The following is a 12,686-nucleotide window of genomic DNA, read 5'->3' as shown; positions in this document are numbered from 1 at the left end:
GCCGGCAGAAGGACTGTCGGGTCTTCTGCCCCCTAGCAACCTCCCTAGCAACCTATCGGTGGCCTGCCAGGCCTGGTAGCGGAGGTCACTGGTAGTTTGGGGAGACAGTTTATGATCCTCCTAGTCCAGGGATGGGCCACTTTGATGGCAAAAAAATCTGAATTCATCATGAGGGGCTGCAGTTGCTCTTGGGTACCCACATGTCCCTGGACTAGTCTCTCTGGCACCGTCAGGGGATGGGTGGAGTGAGCTGCATGAAGTTAAAAAACTCAAAGCCGGGGGAATCTGTAACAATAACAGTGTCATGAAGCAGTCAAAACACTGTAGAAGCAGGAGCACCTCTACAAGAAGACATGTAGGATTTGTAACATAGAGATAGATAGAGGTGAAAGTAAGGCGGTATGTTCCCGGCAAAATAAATAGTTGGGGAAGGCCATATCGGTAAAACATGAGCAGAAATTAGTGAATGGACTTGAAAATGGGTGGTATAGCCTACGATCCAAAATGTGATGTGGTTAGATGACACAGCTACTCAAGGCACAGATGCTAAAGGACGAGCTTGCAGCCCGGGAACTACCGACAGATCTCGACTCACTCATCGCTTTAACCATCTGGATCGATGGTCGGCTACGGGAACGTAGGAGGGAGAAGAGGTCTGATTGCGGTCCCAATCGCTCACTCAAGGATCCAACCTTGCATCTGATGAGCTCCAGATGTCCCCGGCGTCTACGTCCCAGAGAGTTCAGTAAGGACCGGTCTACTTCACTTCCGCAGCACTGACTGGGATCCAAGAAGGTCAACGCAGCGATAGCCCAGTGGCTACACCCCCAGAAGCCAAGACCTTTCCCCCCCGCTCCAAGATCATTAGCCCCTCTGCTGTTCGCCCTCTGTTGCCCCGTACCCTCCGTATACTTCCTACGTTTCCTGTGTCTAGAATTAAAACCATCTCTTACAGCCCAGGTAGGCGCCCAGGTAGGACAAGAGGAGGTGTGCTGTCACGCCCTAATCTGTTTCACCTGTCTTTGTGCTTGTCTCCATTCTCCTCCAGGTGTTCCCCATGTTCCCCATTATCCCCTGTGTATTTATACCCGTGTTCTCTGTTTGTCTGTTGCCAGTTAGTTTTGTTCGTAGAACCTACCAACATGTTTCCCCTTGCTCTTGTCTTAGTTCCTGTTTTCTATTTTTTCCCGGCTTTGACCCTGCTACCTGTCCTAAACCCGCTTGCCTTCCTGTACCTTTGCCCCACTAATCTGGATTACCGACCTCTGGCTGACCTGACCCTGAGCCTGCCTGCCATCCTGTACCTTTGCCCCTGTTGTTGTAATAAACATTGTTACTTCGACACAGTCTGCATCTGGGTCTTACCTTAAAATGTGATAGCACCATCGAGAGCATCCTGACCGGTTGCATCACTGCCTGGTATGGCAACTGCTCGGCATCTGACCATAAGACGCTACAGAGGGTAGTGCATACGGCCCAGTACATCACTGGGGCCAATCTTCCTGCCATCCAGGACCTATATAATAGGCGGTGTCAGAAAATAGCCCATAAAATTGTCAGAGACTCCAGTCACCCAAGTCATTGACTGTTTTCTCTGCTACCGCACGGCAAGAGGTACCGGAGCGCCAAGTGTAGGACCAAAAGTCTCCTTGACTTTACCCCCAAGCCATAAGACTGCTGAACAATTAATAAAATGGCCCCCCACTCCATTTGTTTTGTACGCTGCTACTCGCTGTTTATTATCTATGCATAGTCACTTCACCCCTACCTACATGTACAAATTACCTCAACTTACCTGTACCCCCTCACACTGACTCAGTACTGGTACCCCCTGTATATAGCCTTGTTATTGTTATTTTATTGTGTTACTTTTTATAATTTTTTTATTTGGTAAATATTTTCTTAACTATTCTTGAACTGCACTGTTGATTAAGGGCTTGTAAGTAAGCATTTCACGGTAAGGTGTACACTTGTTGTATTCAGGGCATGTGACAAATAAAGTTTGATTTGATTTGAAACCCTCAATGGCACAGCCCATGCTAAAACAGCCTTTTGGCCACTAGAGGCCTCTATCTTTCTCTATGATTGGTGATGGCTGAAGAAATGTGGCTCGTCACCTAAAACCCTCACAAAATTTTAGATGCACAATTGAGAGCATGCTGTCGGGCTGTATCACCGCCTGGTACGGCAACTACACCGCCCACAACAGCAAAGCTCTCCAGAGGGTGGTGCGGTCTGCACAACGCATCACCGGGGGCAAACTACCTACCCTCCAAGACACTTACAGCACCCGATGTCACAGGAAGGCCAAAAAGATAATCAAGGACAACAACCACCCGAGAGCCACTGCCTGTTTACCCTGCTACCATCCAGAAGGCGAGGTCAGTACAGGTGCATCAAAGGTGGGACCGAGAGACTGAAAAACAGCTTCTATCTCAAGGCTATCAGGCTGCTAACTTCTTCGGGATCGGTGTTATATGTATATATTCTTATTCAATTCCTTACTTAGATGTGTGTGCATTAGGTTGTTGTTGTGCAATTGTTAGATTACATGTTAGATATTGCTGCATTGTCGGAACTAGAAGCACAAGCATTTCGCTACACTCGCAATAACATCTGCTAACCATGTGTATGTGACTAATAAAATGTTATTTGATTTGTATGGAAGTGGTCTTTTTACATTTATAGGCCAATAGCTTACCTGTCTGTGTTACAAAATATCGCTCCAATCATTGTCATTGGCGATATAAGCTCATTTGGAAGTTGATACTTGTTGTGGGCGGTCTAACTTGTCTTTTTCATTTTTATTTTTTTGTGAAAAGGGTGAAATGAAAGCTACTGGAGATTGTTTTCTCTGACTTTTCTTAGGAGGCAGCATTACTAAAAACCAGGACGTCTACAAAGTCGCTCGCGATCAGCTTCAGGAAGAATAAACGTGATCATAGGAACAATGCGTAATGGCACCATGGCAACTTTGAGGCAACCTCGGCTATTTGCTGCTGTTACCAGCTCAAGCGTAAGTATAAACTCAAGGCAAATCCATTTTTGTAAGTAGGTCGCTTGTGAGATTTGACTGCAAGTGCAATAGTTATAGAATAACGCTTTTTGCCAGCTTTCTGTGGCGATCTGGATTCCAGGTTCCCTGTAAAGCCTCACTAAAATAGACGATATGAGTATTAAAGTATCACTGTTGACATGTGCATTTGAATAAAAATATATGTAAATCTAGATTCTAGCGTTTAAAGACTAATTATAAAGCACTGTATGAAATAACAACATGTATGTTGTTCACAGTAGATAAAGGAAGGGCAACTGGTCAAAGAAAACCTGCATAGTCATTAGAGAACACACCTTATTCAGCCATGGCACAGAAATGCTATTCATATGGCAGTGAAGCAGCATTGTGCTATTACATCTCAATCCTTAATGAAATAATTGAGCTAAAGCAAAGTTCAACACAGTCATTTGGCGGGTCCACAGAAGAGGCTATTAAATTCCAAGTTATATTATTTTAGTACGTTTTTGTAGTGCTGGGTTGGAACAAAAAGATTGTCCACCATGGCAGGGGCCCCCCCCCCCCCAACCCAATGTATAATGTCGGGGCCTGTCGGGCTCGGGTCGTGTAGCAGAGTTCTAGTTCAAAGCATTGAATGTAAAAAAAAAAAGAAGGGTTAGGATTGATGAGCCAAAATGTACGCAATATTAAAACCCTTTCCTATTCCAGCAACAGTGATTTATGCCTATATGCTATTTTTAGGTCTTCTACATGAGAATAATGTTTCAGATTGTAATCTGTGCTATAATTTACAAATTAAATCAGTGAAAGAATAGCTCTGATTTATCGCTATCCCTCTCTCTCTCTCTCGCCCTTTCTCTGTCAGCCCTTCTGTGACGGTGCTCACAGGACTCAAGCACCCAGCATCTCTCCACGACACTTCACTCCCGAGAAGGACAGCACCCTTATGCTGTGTGCTTGTAAGCAAACCAAAAATGTGCCTTGCTGCCATGGCACACATTTCAAGGTCATCTTCCAGCATCTAGTCAGCTCAGTGAAAAAAGTGTTTAAAATGAATTTAAAAAAAATTAAATGGCATGAAGCAGCTAACTTCCTTATACTGTACTGTCTATATTCATTGTTCATAAATCACTTGTTGACAAACATTTTATTTATGATAAATGGATAAAGGCATTTATGTTTTGTCACTGTCCATAAGTTAATAAACAATAGCCTACTATTTCAATACACATTTTGTCATTCTTATGTTTTTTCCTTAAACCATGCATTATTTTGAGAAACAGTCAGGCAATGTAGATATTAAAAGAAGAGAGTGACTTTTGGCCTACATAGACCAAAGCTCATGTTCATGTTCAAAGGAAATCATCAAGGAGCCTGAGCTCAAACTGGAGGCAAGACATGATGCAAGGATAGTGAAATAGGCCTACTGCAACAAATCAAAAAAAGATGTTGTATTCATATTTGTCTAACATGCTGGCAAGTTCATATAGCTGATATATGATGATCGTTCTTAAACTAAGTTAATTAATGTGTAAAAAAAAATATCCAAAATTTGACTTCCGCTTTTAACCCAACCCCTCTGAAAAACACACAGGTTTTGGAGAGGTGCGGGGGGGCTGCCACACTGGGCACAACAGCAGACAAATGGCATCTAGGAATTCAATACCAGCAACCAATGGTTGCCAGCTCACTTCCCACCAGATTTTCCCAGTCGGACCTGAGATTCGAACTTGCAACCCTCCGGCCACTGGCTCACCTCTCTAACCGCCAGGCTACCTGCTCGGTCATGTTGTCCTTAAGAAGGCAGCACAGTGCATCGTCCAGAAACATATACATCTTTTCCATAAAATATATGTTTGTTTTTTCAAACTAGTTTTCATTGAGAAGGCAGAAAAATGTTTGAATCTCATCATGGACAACTTTGCAACTACTTAGCATGTTAGCTCACCCTTCCCCTAACCTTAACCCTTTAACCTAACTCCTAACCTTGACCCTAACCCCAAGCCTAGCTTGGTTGCCACCTAGCTAACATTAGCTACAACAAATTGGAATTCGTAACATATCAAACGTTTTGCAAATTTGTAACATATTGTACGAATTGGTCTACATGGACAAGTTCTGGCCTGGTTTAGATCTTATCTGTCGGAAAGATATCAGTTTGTCTCTGTGAATGGTTCGTCCTCTGACAAATCAATTGTAAATTTCGGTGTTCCTCAAGGTTCCGTTCTAGGACCACTATTGTTTTCGCTATATATTTTACCTCTTGGGGATGTCATTCGAAAACATAATGTTAAATTTCACTGCTATGCGGACGACACACAGCTGTACATTTCAATGAAACATGGTGAAGCCCCAAAATTGCCCTCGCTAGAAGCCTGTGTTTCAGACATAAGGAAGTGGATGGCTGCAAATTTTCTACTTTTAAACTCGGACAAAACAGAGATGCTTGTCCTAGGTCCCAAGAAACAAAGAGATCTTCTGTTGAATCTGACAATTAATCTGGATGGTTGTACAGTCGTCTCAAATAAAACTGTGAAGGACCTCGGCGTTACTCTGGACCCTGATCTCTCTTTTGAAGAACATATCAAGACTGCTTCAAGGACAGCTTTTTTCCATCTACGTAACATTGCAAAAATCAGAAACTTTCTGTCCAAAAATGACGCAGAAAAATTAATCCATGCTTTTGTTACTTCTAGGCTCGACTACTGCAATGCTCTACTTTCCGGCTACCCGGATAAAGCACTAAACAAACTTCAGTTAGTGCTAAATACGGCTGCTAGAATCCTGACTAGAACCAAAAAATTTGATCATATTACTCCAGTGCTAGCTTCCCTACACTGGCTTCCTGTTAAGGCAAGGGCTGATTTCAAGGTTTTACTGCTAACCTACAAAGCATTACATGGGCTTGCTCCTTCCTATCTTTCCGATTTGGTCCTGCCGTACATACCTACACGTACGCTACGGTCACAAGACGCAGGCCTCCTAATTGTCCCTAGAATTTCTAAGCAAACGGCTGGAGGTAGGGCTTTCTCCTATAGAGCTCCATTTTTATGGAATGGTCTGCCTACCCATGTGAGAGACGCAGACTCAGTCTCAACCTTTAAGTCTTTACTGAAGACTTATCTCTTCAGTAGGTCCTATGATTAAGTATAGTCTGGCCCAGGAGTGTGAAGGTGAACGGAAAGGCTGGAGCAACGAACCGCCCTTGCTGTCTCTGCCTTGTCGGTTCCCCTCTTCCCACTGGGATTCTCTGCCTCTAACCCTTTTACAGGGGCTGAGTCACTGACTTACTGGTGTTCTTCCATGCCGTCCATGGGAGGGGTGCGTCACTTGAGTAGGTTGAGCCACTGACGTGGTCTTCCTGTCTGGGTTGGCGCCCCCCCCCTTGGGTTGTGCCGTGGCAGACATCTTTGTGGGCTATACTCGGCCTTGTCTTCGGACGGTAAGTTGGTTGTTGTAGATATCCCTCTAGTGGTGTGGGGGCTGTGCTTTGGCAAAGTGGGTGGGGTTATATCCTGCCTGTTTGGCCCTGTCCGGGGGTATCATCGGATGGGGCCACAGTGTCTTCTGATCCCTCCTGTCTCAGCCTCCAGTATTTATGCTGCAGTAGTTTATGTGTCGGGGGGCTAGGGTCAGTCTGTTACATCTGGAGTATTCTCTTGTCTTATCCAGTGTCCTGTGTGAATGTAAATATGCTCTCTCTAATTCTCTCTTTCTTTCTCTCTTTCTCTCGGAGGACCTGAGCCCTAGGACTACCTGGCATGATGACTCCTTGCTGTCCCCAGTCCACCTGGCCATGCTGCTGCTCCAGTTTCAACTGTTCTGCCTGCGGCTACGGAACCCTGACCTGTTCACCGGACGTGCTTGTTGCACCCTCGACAATTACTATGATTATTATTATTTGACCATGCTGGTCATTTACGAACATTTTAACATCTTGACCATGTTCTGTTATAATATCCACCCGGCACAGCCAGAAGAGGACTGGCCACCCCTCATAGCCTGGTTCCTCTCTAGGTTTCTTCCTAGGTTTTTGGCCTTTCTCAGGAGTTTTTCCTAGGGAGTTTTTCCCAGCCACCGTGCTTCTTTCACATGCATTGCTTGCTGTTTGGGGTTTTAGGCTGGGTTTCTGTACAGCACTTTGAGATTTCAGCTGATGTACGAAGGGCTATATAAATAAATTTGATTTGATTTGATTTGATTTGATTTGATTTGATTTGAATACATACAATACGAAATGTCATGTATACTAATTGAGTATCCCGGATTACGTTTACTATGTTACATATACCCCGGAGTCCAGGTTGCAAGCTCAGGAAGCAGCCCAGTTCCAAACTAATTCACTTTTCACTCGGTGAAACTCTTCCAACGGGGTAACTCGGGACAGATAATCGAATCCCCTCAATGCCGCGCATCTTGGTTGGAGAGAAGCGCATGCAGCGGCTCACGTGACTAATTCCCGGAAGCCACCTCTACATGACCAGCGGTTAGCTACACAAAGTCTCCGCTCGTCCTTATCTCAAGTTCAGCTAACGTTGGTTGTTTGCTGTTGATGCCATTTTCATTTTGTTGCTAATTGTCTGTCACTAATATGAATACGTTGAATTTGAAGGCTTTAATTGGTTGTAAATAACAATATACAGACCACAGAGTAGCAGCCGCAGGCTACTTAATTAATAGCACGCACCCACAACCAAACATGAACACGATCATATCAGACAGAGTGCGCAAATTAGTTTCTGCAACCTTGATACAACCTTGGACATGGCCGATTATTACCGCCCCAAAGGTAAGCAAACGATGAAAGTCTCAAGGAAGAAGTTTGACATGGTCGACACAACAAAACACAACCTCTCTTGTGCATGTAAACAAGTTGTCATTGGTTACAATGTTGCAAGTCAAATGTTGGGTTACAATGTTGTGAGGTGAGGATTTACTCCTACTCTATAGCATTGGGAGGAAGTTACTTATTTTTATCTGCAGTAATAGAATTTTCCATGTTCTTGTTTGCTGACCACACAGGCATTTGTAGGATGCATTCACTGAATTTGCATAAAGGAAATCAGTTTTGCTACCCTAAATCTGAAACTTATCGTTACAGATCCAGCTCTCCAGTCTATCCAGTGAGCCTGTCATCGCTTCCAAAAAGCCTTTCAAGGTGGAGCTTGTAGGGGGAAAGCGTCACTCATGGTGCACTTGTGGACACAGCAAGAAACAGGTGAGGGCACTACAATCATGCCACCATGCGCCCATTGCTCTTTCACTGAAACGGGTTCATTGAACTCTGTTATGATCCCAATGTGGTATTGGATCAGATTTGCTTTAGCATACCAACCCAGAAGATTATTCAGTAATGACCACAGAATCTAGCAGCAGTAACTAATTTAGCATTAGAGGTCCTCAGTTGCTGGCTTGTTTCTCCCATCTTTCTGTCTTAGCCTTTCTGTGATGGAACCCACAAGACTAAAGCCCAGGGCCTGATGCCTCTGCGCTTCGTTCCTGAGAAGGACTCCAAAGCTTGGCTGTGTGGCTGCAAGTACACCGCTAACCCACCATACTGCGACGGCACTCACAAGCAGGAATTCATCCAGTCTGCCCTGCTCCCAGAGAACACAGACTCCTGAATGGATAGGCACTGAATATTTTTTTGTCCTATTCACTGAGGTGTGGGTCCTCTGAGTTCTGGTCCTGGAGATGTAGGACCAGAATCACTGGTTCATAAAGTAGCTCTGCACTTGGGTGATTGATGGCAAACAGATTACTTATATACATATCTTACATACTGTGACATGCTTAGATCGGATGTGAAAAGAGCTGATGTGATTGGTCGAAAGACTGATTAGTGGAAAAAATATCAGAATTGGGCTACCTGTCTAAACGCAGCCTTGGGAAACTGGGCTTAGCACTAGCTTTGAACAAATCTCCCATTGTCATCCATACAAGATTTGCATGACATAAGAGCTCTGTGAACAACTCAATTAAGGATTCATCCTATGATAGGCAATCTGCAAAGTGATACTTGTTATGGGGCAATTCCACGATAACAGAATGATGCTGAGATTCAGATATTTCACTTCTTCAGAATGTAAAAACCAATGATTAAAGTTAATCAAACCATTCAACTTTATGCATAAGGACTAGTTTTAACAATTTCCACAAAACACATTTACTTGAAGAGTGCAGATGCAAAGTTTAGCAAAATAATCAGTTTGTTTCATCATTCTTTGCAATCATTGGTTTATGTTTGGCATACATTTTAAAGTGAAAAATCTGAGTCACGGCATCGTTCTGCTACCGTGGAATTGCCCTGTGTGTGGTATGCACTGGTGCTTCTGTAAATGTTTGAAATTGTGATGAAACATATTTAAAATGTTAATGCTCTGCTAATGATACGCACAAGTATTGTAATAGAACACTACATCTTAGGCTTGCTGTAAGTTGAATTGTTTAAGATGTTTTTATAGATCTAAAAAAAGTATTATTCCCTCCATGTTGTATTCTGTCTGTGTTGAAATTAAAACGATCAAATACATTTTTTACTTTCTCTTACTTACTCACATTTTGCTATGCTATAACCGGTTTTGTACGTCACTTGTGAAGAAATGCAACGTTTCAACCGAAAACATCCTTTGAAGTCATGAAAATCCACAGCACATAGTGGCCATGGATCCCAAGTTAAACATTCCTAAATAGCAGCATAATGATAATACATGCTTTAAAGCTCTGCTACTCATGAATTGTTGTTGATAGCAAGTTAACAGATTTCTATGTATTAAAGGTCCAAATGGAGACTTATCACAAGAGCACTGGCGAGTTCTGATATTTGAACTACTCAAGAACATAACCCAAAAACGAATCAGAATGGGACACTGAACTCAAAACCAAGTAAGTAAACTTTTTAATGACCTAAACATGCACATATGGCTGATATTTTAGAATAATATCATTGAATGGTCAAAATATACATTGAGGGAATGTCAAAAGTGTATGAAAATACAACATGGTCAGATATACAATTCCCTTTGAGCTAATTTCTCTGAAAGTAGAACCGGTACCTGTATGTAATGTTGAAAAACATGTACGGTAAGCTACGTTTTTCAGACAATTGTAGTGCTGCTTGGGGCTTGATAAATAATGGCTTTTCTAATGTCAAAGCACAGGGAAGTTCAGTACTCGTATACTGTGATCTGCATTTCAAAGAAAGTGCATCAAACGTTTCGTACATATCTATTGTCCTTGGTGATTGGGTCCATTACCAGTAGAAAGTACTGCATCTATCTACATACACCAGAGTTATATACAGTATGACTGACGGCAAGAAGACAGATCTTGCTTTTTTATTTATATATATATGGAAATTGGCATTGCAATGCCATTCAGCATTTTGTCAAAATTGATATTTTAAAGCCAAATTAATTCTGAAGAATTGGGGGGAGGAATCATTGAACCGACTGCATATTATACAGTTACAAAACAATTACAATATCCTGTATAAAAGATACTCTATATACATGACCAGGTATGCACGAATGCTCACATTGGATGCATATTGTACATTTTGTATGTATGTTTTACTCTAACACACAGTCACACACACATTGAAATTAAATGTCTATTTGGCTGCACTTGACAGTCTTTTTGCTGATCACAATCGCCCTCAGTACTCTCTTGGCAGATTTTCTCCTTGTCTGTCCATTGGTCCATTGAGGGGCTACTCCGACATTTTGGGGCAATTCCGTTCCACTCTCCATGTTTCTGGGATTTATCAGATTTAGGTTGGGGGTGGTACAGCCCCTTTGTCCCCTCCCCTAGTCTCAGTCGCCGCTCCATTGCTTTTGCCGTTGACATTCACCTTGCGGGCGTTGCCTCCTGACTTGGAGGCTAGAGGGAGCCGTTGAGTACCGTTGGGTCCTGTGGTACCGCTGGGGCTCTGAAGGGTAGAGGGTTGGCCTCGGAGGGCAGGGCTGGGCAGGGTGGAGGCTCTGGGGGCCTGACCAGCCGGGCTCAGGGCCTTGTCGCTGTGGGAGTCGCTCTCAGAGGTGGGGCTTGTGTTGACACCGTCGGAGTGGGCCTGGGCGGCACCTTGGGACAGCCTTCGACGCTTCCGGGTGGGCTTGACCCAGTACTGCAGGGGGAGGGGGCCATTCTGCAAAGAGTCACAGAGAGAAGATGAGAACTCTCCAGCCACGTGAAAGATCACTCAGATCCTAGGACCTAGCAACGTAGATGTTTAGTGAAGTTGGGATTAGGGTTGGAAGTGACAACTGAAGCTTGGTCAGTGTTGTTGTTATAGCCAGTGTGTCAGTTGGCACTTACACGTCGCCAAGAATACATGTAGGCAATATCCATCAACGTGTAGTAGTCCTTTAAGGGCTCATCAGCGTACAGCACTTCAATCTGTCAAGGTAGAGAGCGCTATTACACATTAATAGCACACAAGTCCAAGAGAAGGGTGTGAAGTATGGGAATAGTAGGGCTAGTCTACCTAAGCGAAAGCATGCATGATCTACTGTATAGGAATGCAGCTTGTCACTAAAATACAGTATTGCGACAAAGCCGTTGTTGGTGTATACTGTGGCTTTCTATGGAGTTGTGAGGCGATTCTGTGCAGCCTGTAGGAATTACCCGTAAGGTGTTTGGAATGTCCATCTTGCTACGCAGGAACTTGGCTAAGTGCAGGACTGTCATGGCTGCCGGGCATTGCAGGAAGCGTTTGCTGTTGGTCTGAAAATGAAGAGAACAGTACGTGTGGTTAGAACAGATGTATAACTAGAGGGTAAGGGCAGGACATAATATGAAAGGTTATAAAAATGTGGTCCTGTATGGCTCAGTTGGTAGAGCATGGCGCTTGCAATGTATGCACGCATGACAGTCGCTTTTAAAAGCGTATGCTAAATGAAATGTATTGTCATTTAGATAGTGTGGACGACAAATTGACATTAGCGTTGGCATTTATCGGGTTAGCATTTTATGGTTGAATCACTCACATTGTCTCCTTCTGTATCCACAGGTTGTGTGTCACTTCTATAAGCAAATGGAAAAATAGCATGGGTTAAGATGAGCATAGCTTTGTTTTGAAATGCTTTTTTACCCAGCTTTCTGTTAACAAACTTATTAGCACGTAGAGATACAGCCCTATTGTAACACATTTGGTCTGTTCTATATGCAACAGAAACAGCCGATCTAATTGGTTGCATGAAAAAGATTAAGAGATCACACATTCTAGAACTTACTTGTTCTTCTCATGGAACTGAATGGAGAGACTGATGATTTCATCTTCTGCAATAATAGTTGGCTCCTCCACCACTTCTCCTGGCTCCAGGTGTTGGTTTTCCTGGTTTGTGTAGAAGTCCCGCCTTCGTTTCATCTCATCTGATGTAAACAAAAAGTCCGAGTGAAAAAGAAGTTGGCACATGTCCGCTTTTAATTATTAAAAGGGGGCAACTGTTCATGGGCGAAGTCTCAAACAGGCTTATTATACTGTAATTAGCACTAAATATGCCCCTTGTAAAATACTGTAATATGCACTGAACACAAATATAAATGCAACATGTAAAGGGTCGGTCCCATTTTTCATGAGTTGAAATAAAATATAAAAAATGTCCCATACGCACAAAAAATGAATTTCTCTCAAATTGTGCGCCCACATTTGTTTACATCCCTGTTAGTG

General features: G+C 43.2%; 2 protein-coding genes across 3 annotated transcripts in view; one reads left to right on the top strand and one right to left on the bottom strand.

Annotated features, from left to right (window-relative positions):
• Positions 1 to 7,458: 7,458 nt before the first annotated feature.
• Positions 7,459 to 9,548, top strand: LOC115208673 (CDGSH iron-sulfur domain-containing protein 3, mitochondrial). Its single transcript, XM_029776916.1, has 3 exons — positions 7,459 to 7,805; positions 8,118 to 8,234; positions 8,455 to 9,548. The coding sequence occupies exons 1-3, from the start codon at positions 7,716 to 7,718 to the stop codon at positions 8,638 to 8,640; spliced, it is 393 nt and encodes a 130-aa protein (XP_029632776.1). The 5' UTR covers positions 7,459 to 7,715; the 3' UTR covers positions 8,641 to 9,548.
• A 343-nt stretch (positions 9,549 to 9,891) lies between these two features.
• LOC115208670 (polycomb complex protein BMI-1) overlaps positions 9,892 to 12,686 on the bottom strand; it is a 17,526-nt gene continuing 14,731 nt past the window's right edge. For both annotated transcript variants that reach the window (XM_029776912.1, XM_029776911.1), the window contains exons 5-9: positions 12,250 to 12,388; positions 12,004 to 12,040; positions 11,642 to 11,740; positions 11,333 to 11,413; positions 9,892 to 11,162 (exon numbers count right to left, since the gene is read on the bottom strand). In XM_029776912.1, coding sequence (XP_029632772.1) covers positions 10,788 to 11,162; positions 11,333 to 11,413; positions 11,642 to 11,740; positions 12,004 to 12,040; positions 12,250 to 12,388 — 731 coding nt within the window. In that variant the 3' untranslated portion in view covers positions 9,892 to 10,787. The remainder of the gene's footprint in view (positions 11,163 to 11,332; positions 11,414 to 11,641; positions 11,741 to 12,003; positions 12,041 to 12,249; positions 12,389 to 12,686) is intronic.

Source organism: Salmo trutta, chromosome 14 (genome assembly GCF_901001165.1).
Source record: "Salmo trutta chromosome 14, fSalTru1.1, whole genome shotgun sequence".
Classification (NCBI taxonomy): Eukaryota; Metazoa; Chordata; class Actinopteri; order Salmoniformes; family Salmonidae; genus Salmo; species Salmo trutta.
This window is presented reverse-complemented; position numbering and strand designations above follow the sequence as displayed.

Excerpts from the sequence above, each read along its gene's own strand:
- LOC115208673 (XM_029776916.1), top strand. The coding sequence starts at position 7,716 with ATGAACACGATCATATCAGACAGAGTGCGCAAATTAGTTTCTGCAACC. Across the intron at positions 7,806-8,117 it reads CGATTATTACCGCCCCAAAG|ATCCAGCTCTCCAGTCTATC; the intron begins GTAAGCAAACGA and ends TTATCGTTACAG. Across the intron at positions 8,235-8,454 it reads GTGGACACAGCAAGAAACAG|CCTTTCTGTGATGGAACCCA; the intron begins GTGAGGGCACTA and ends TTTCTGTCTTAG.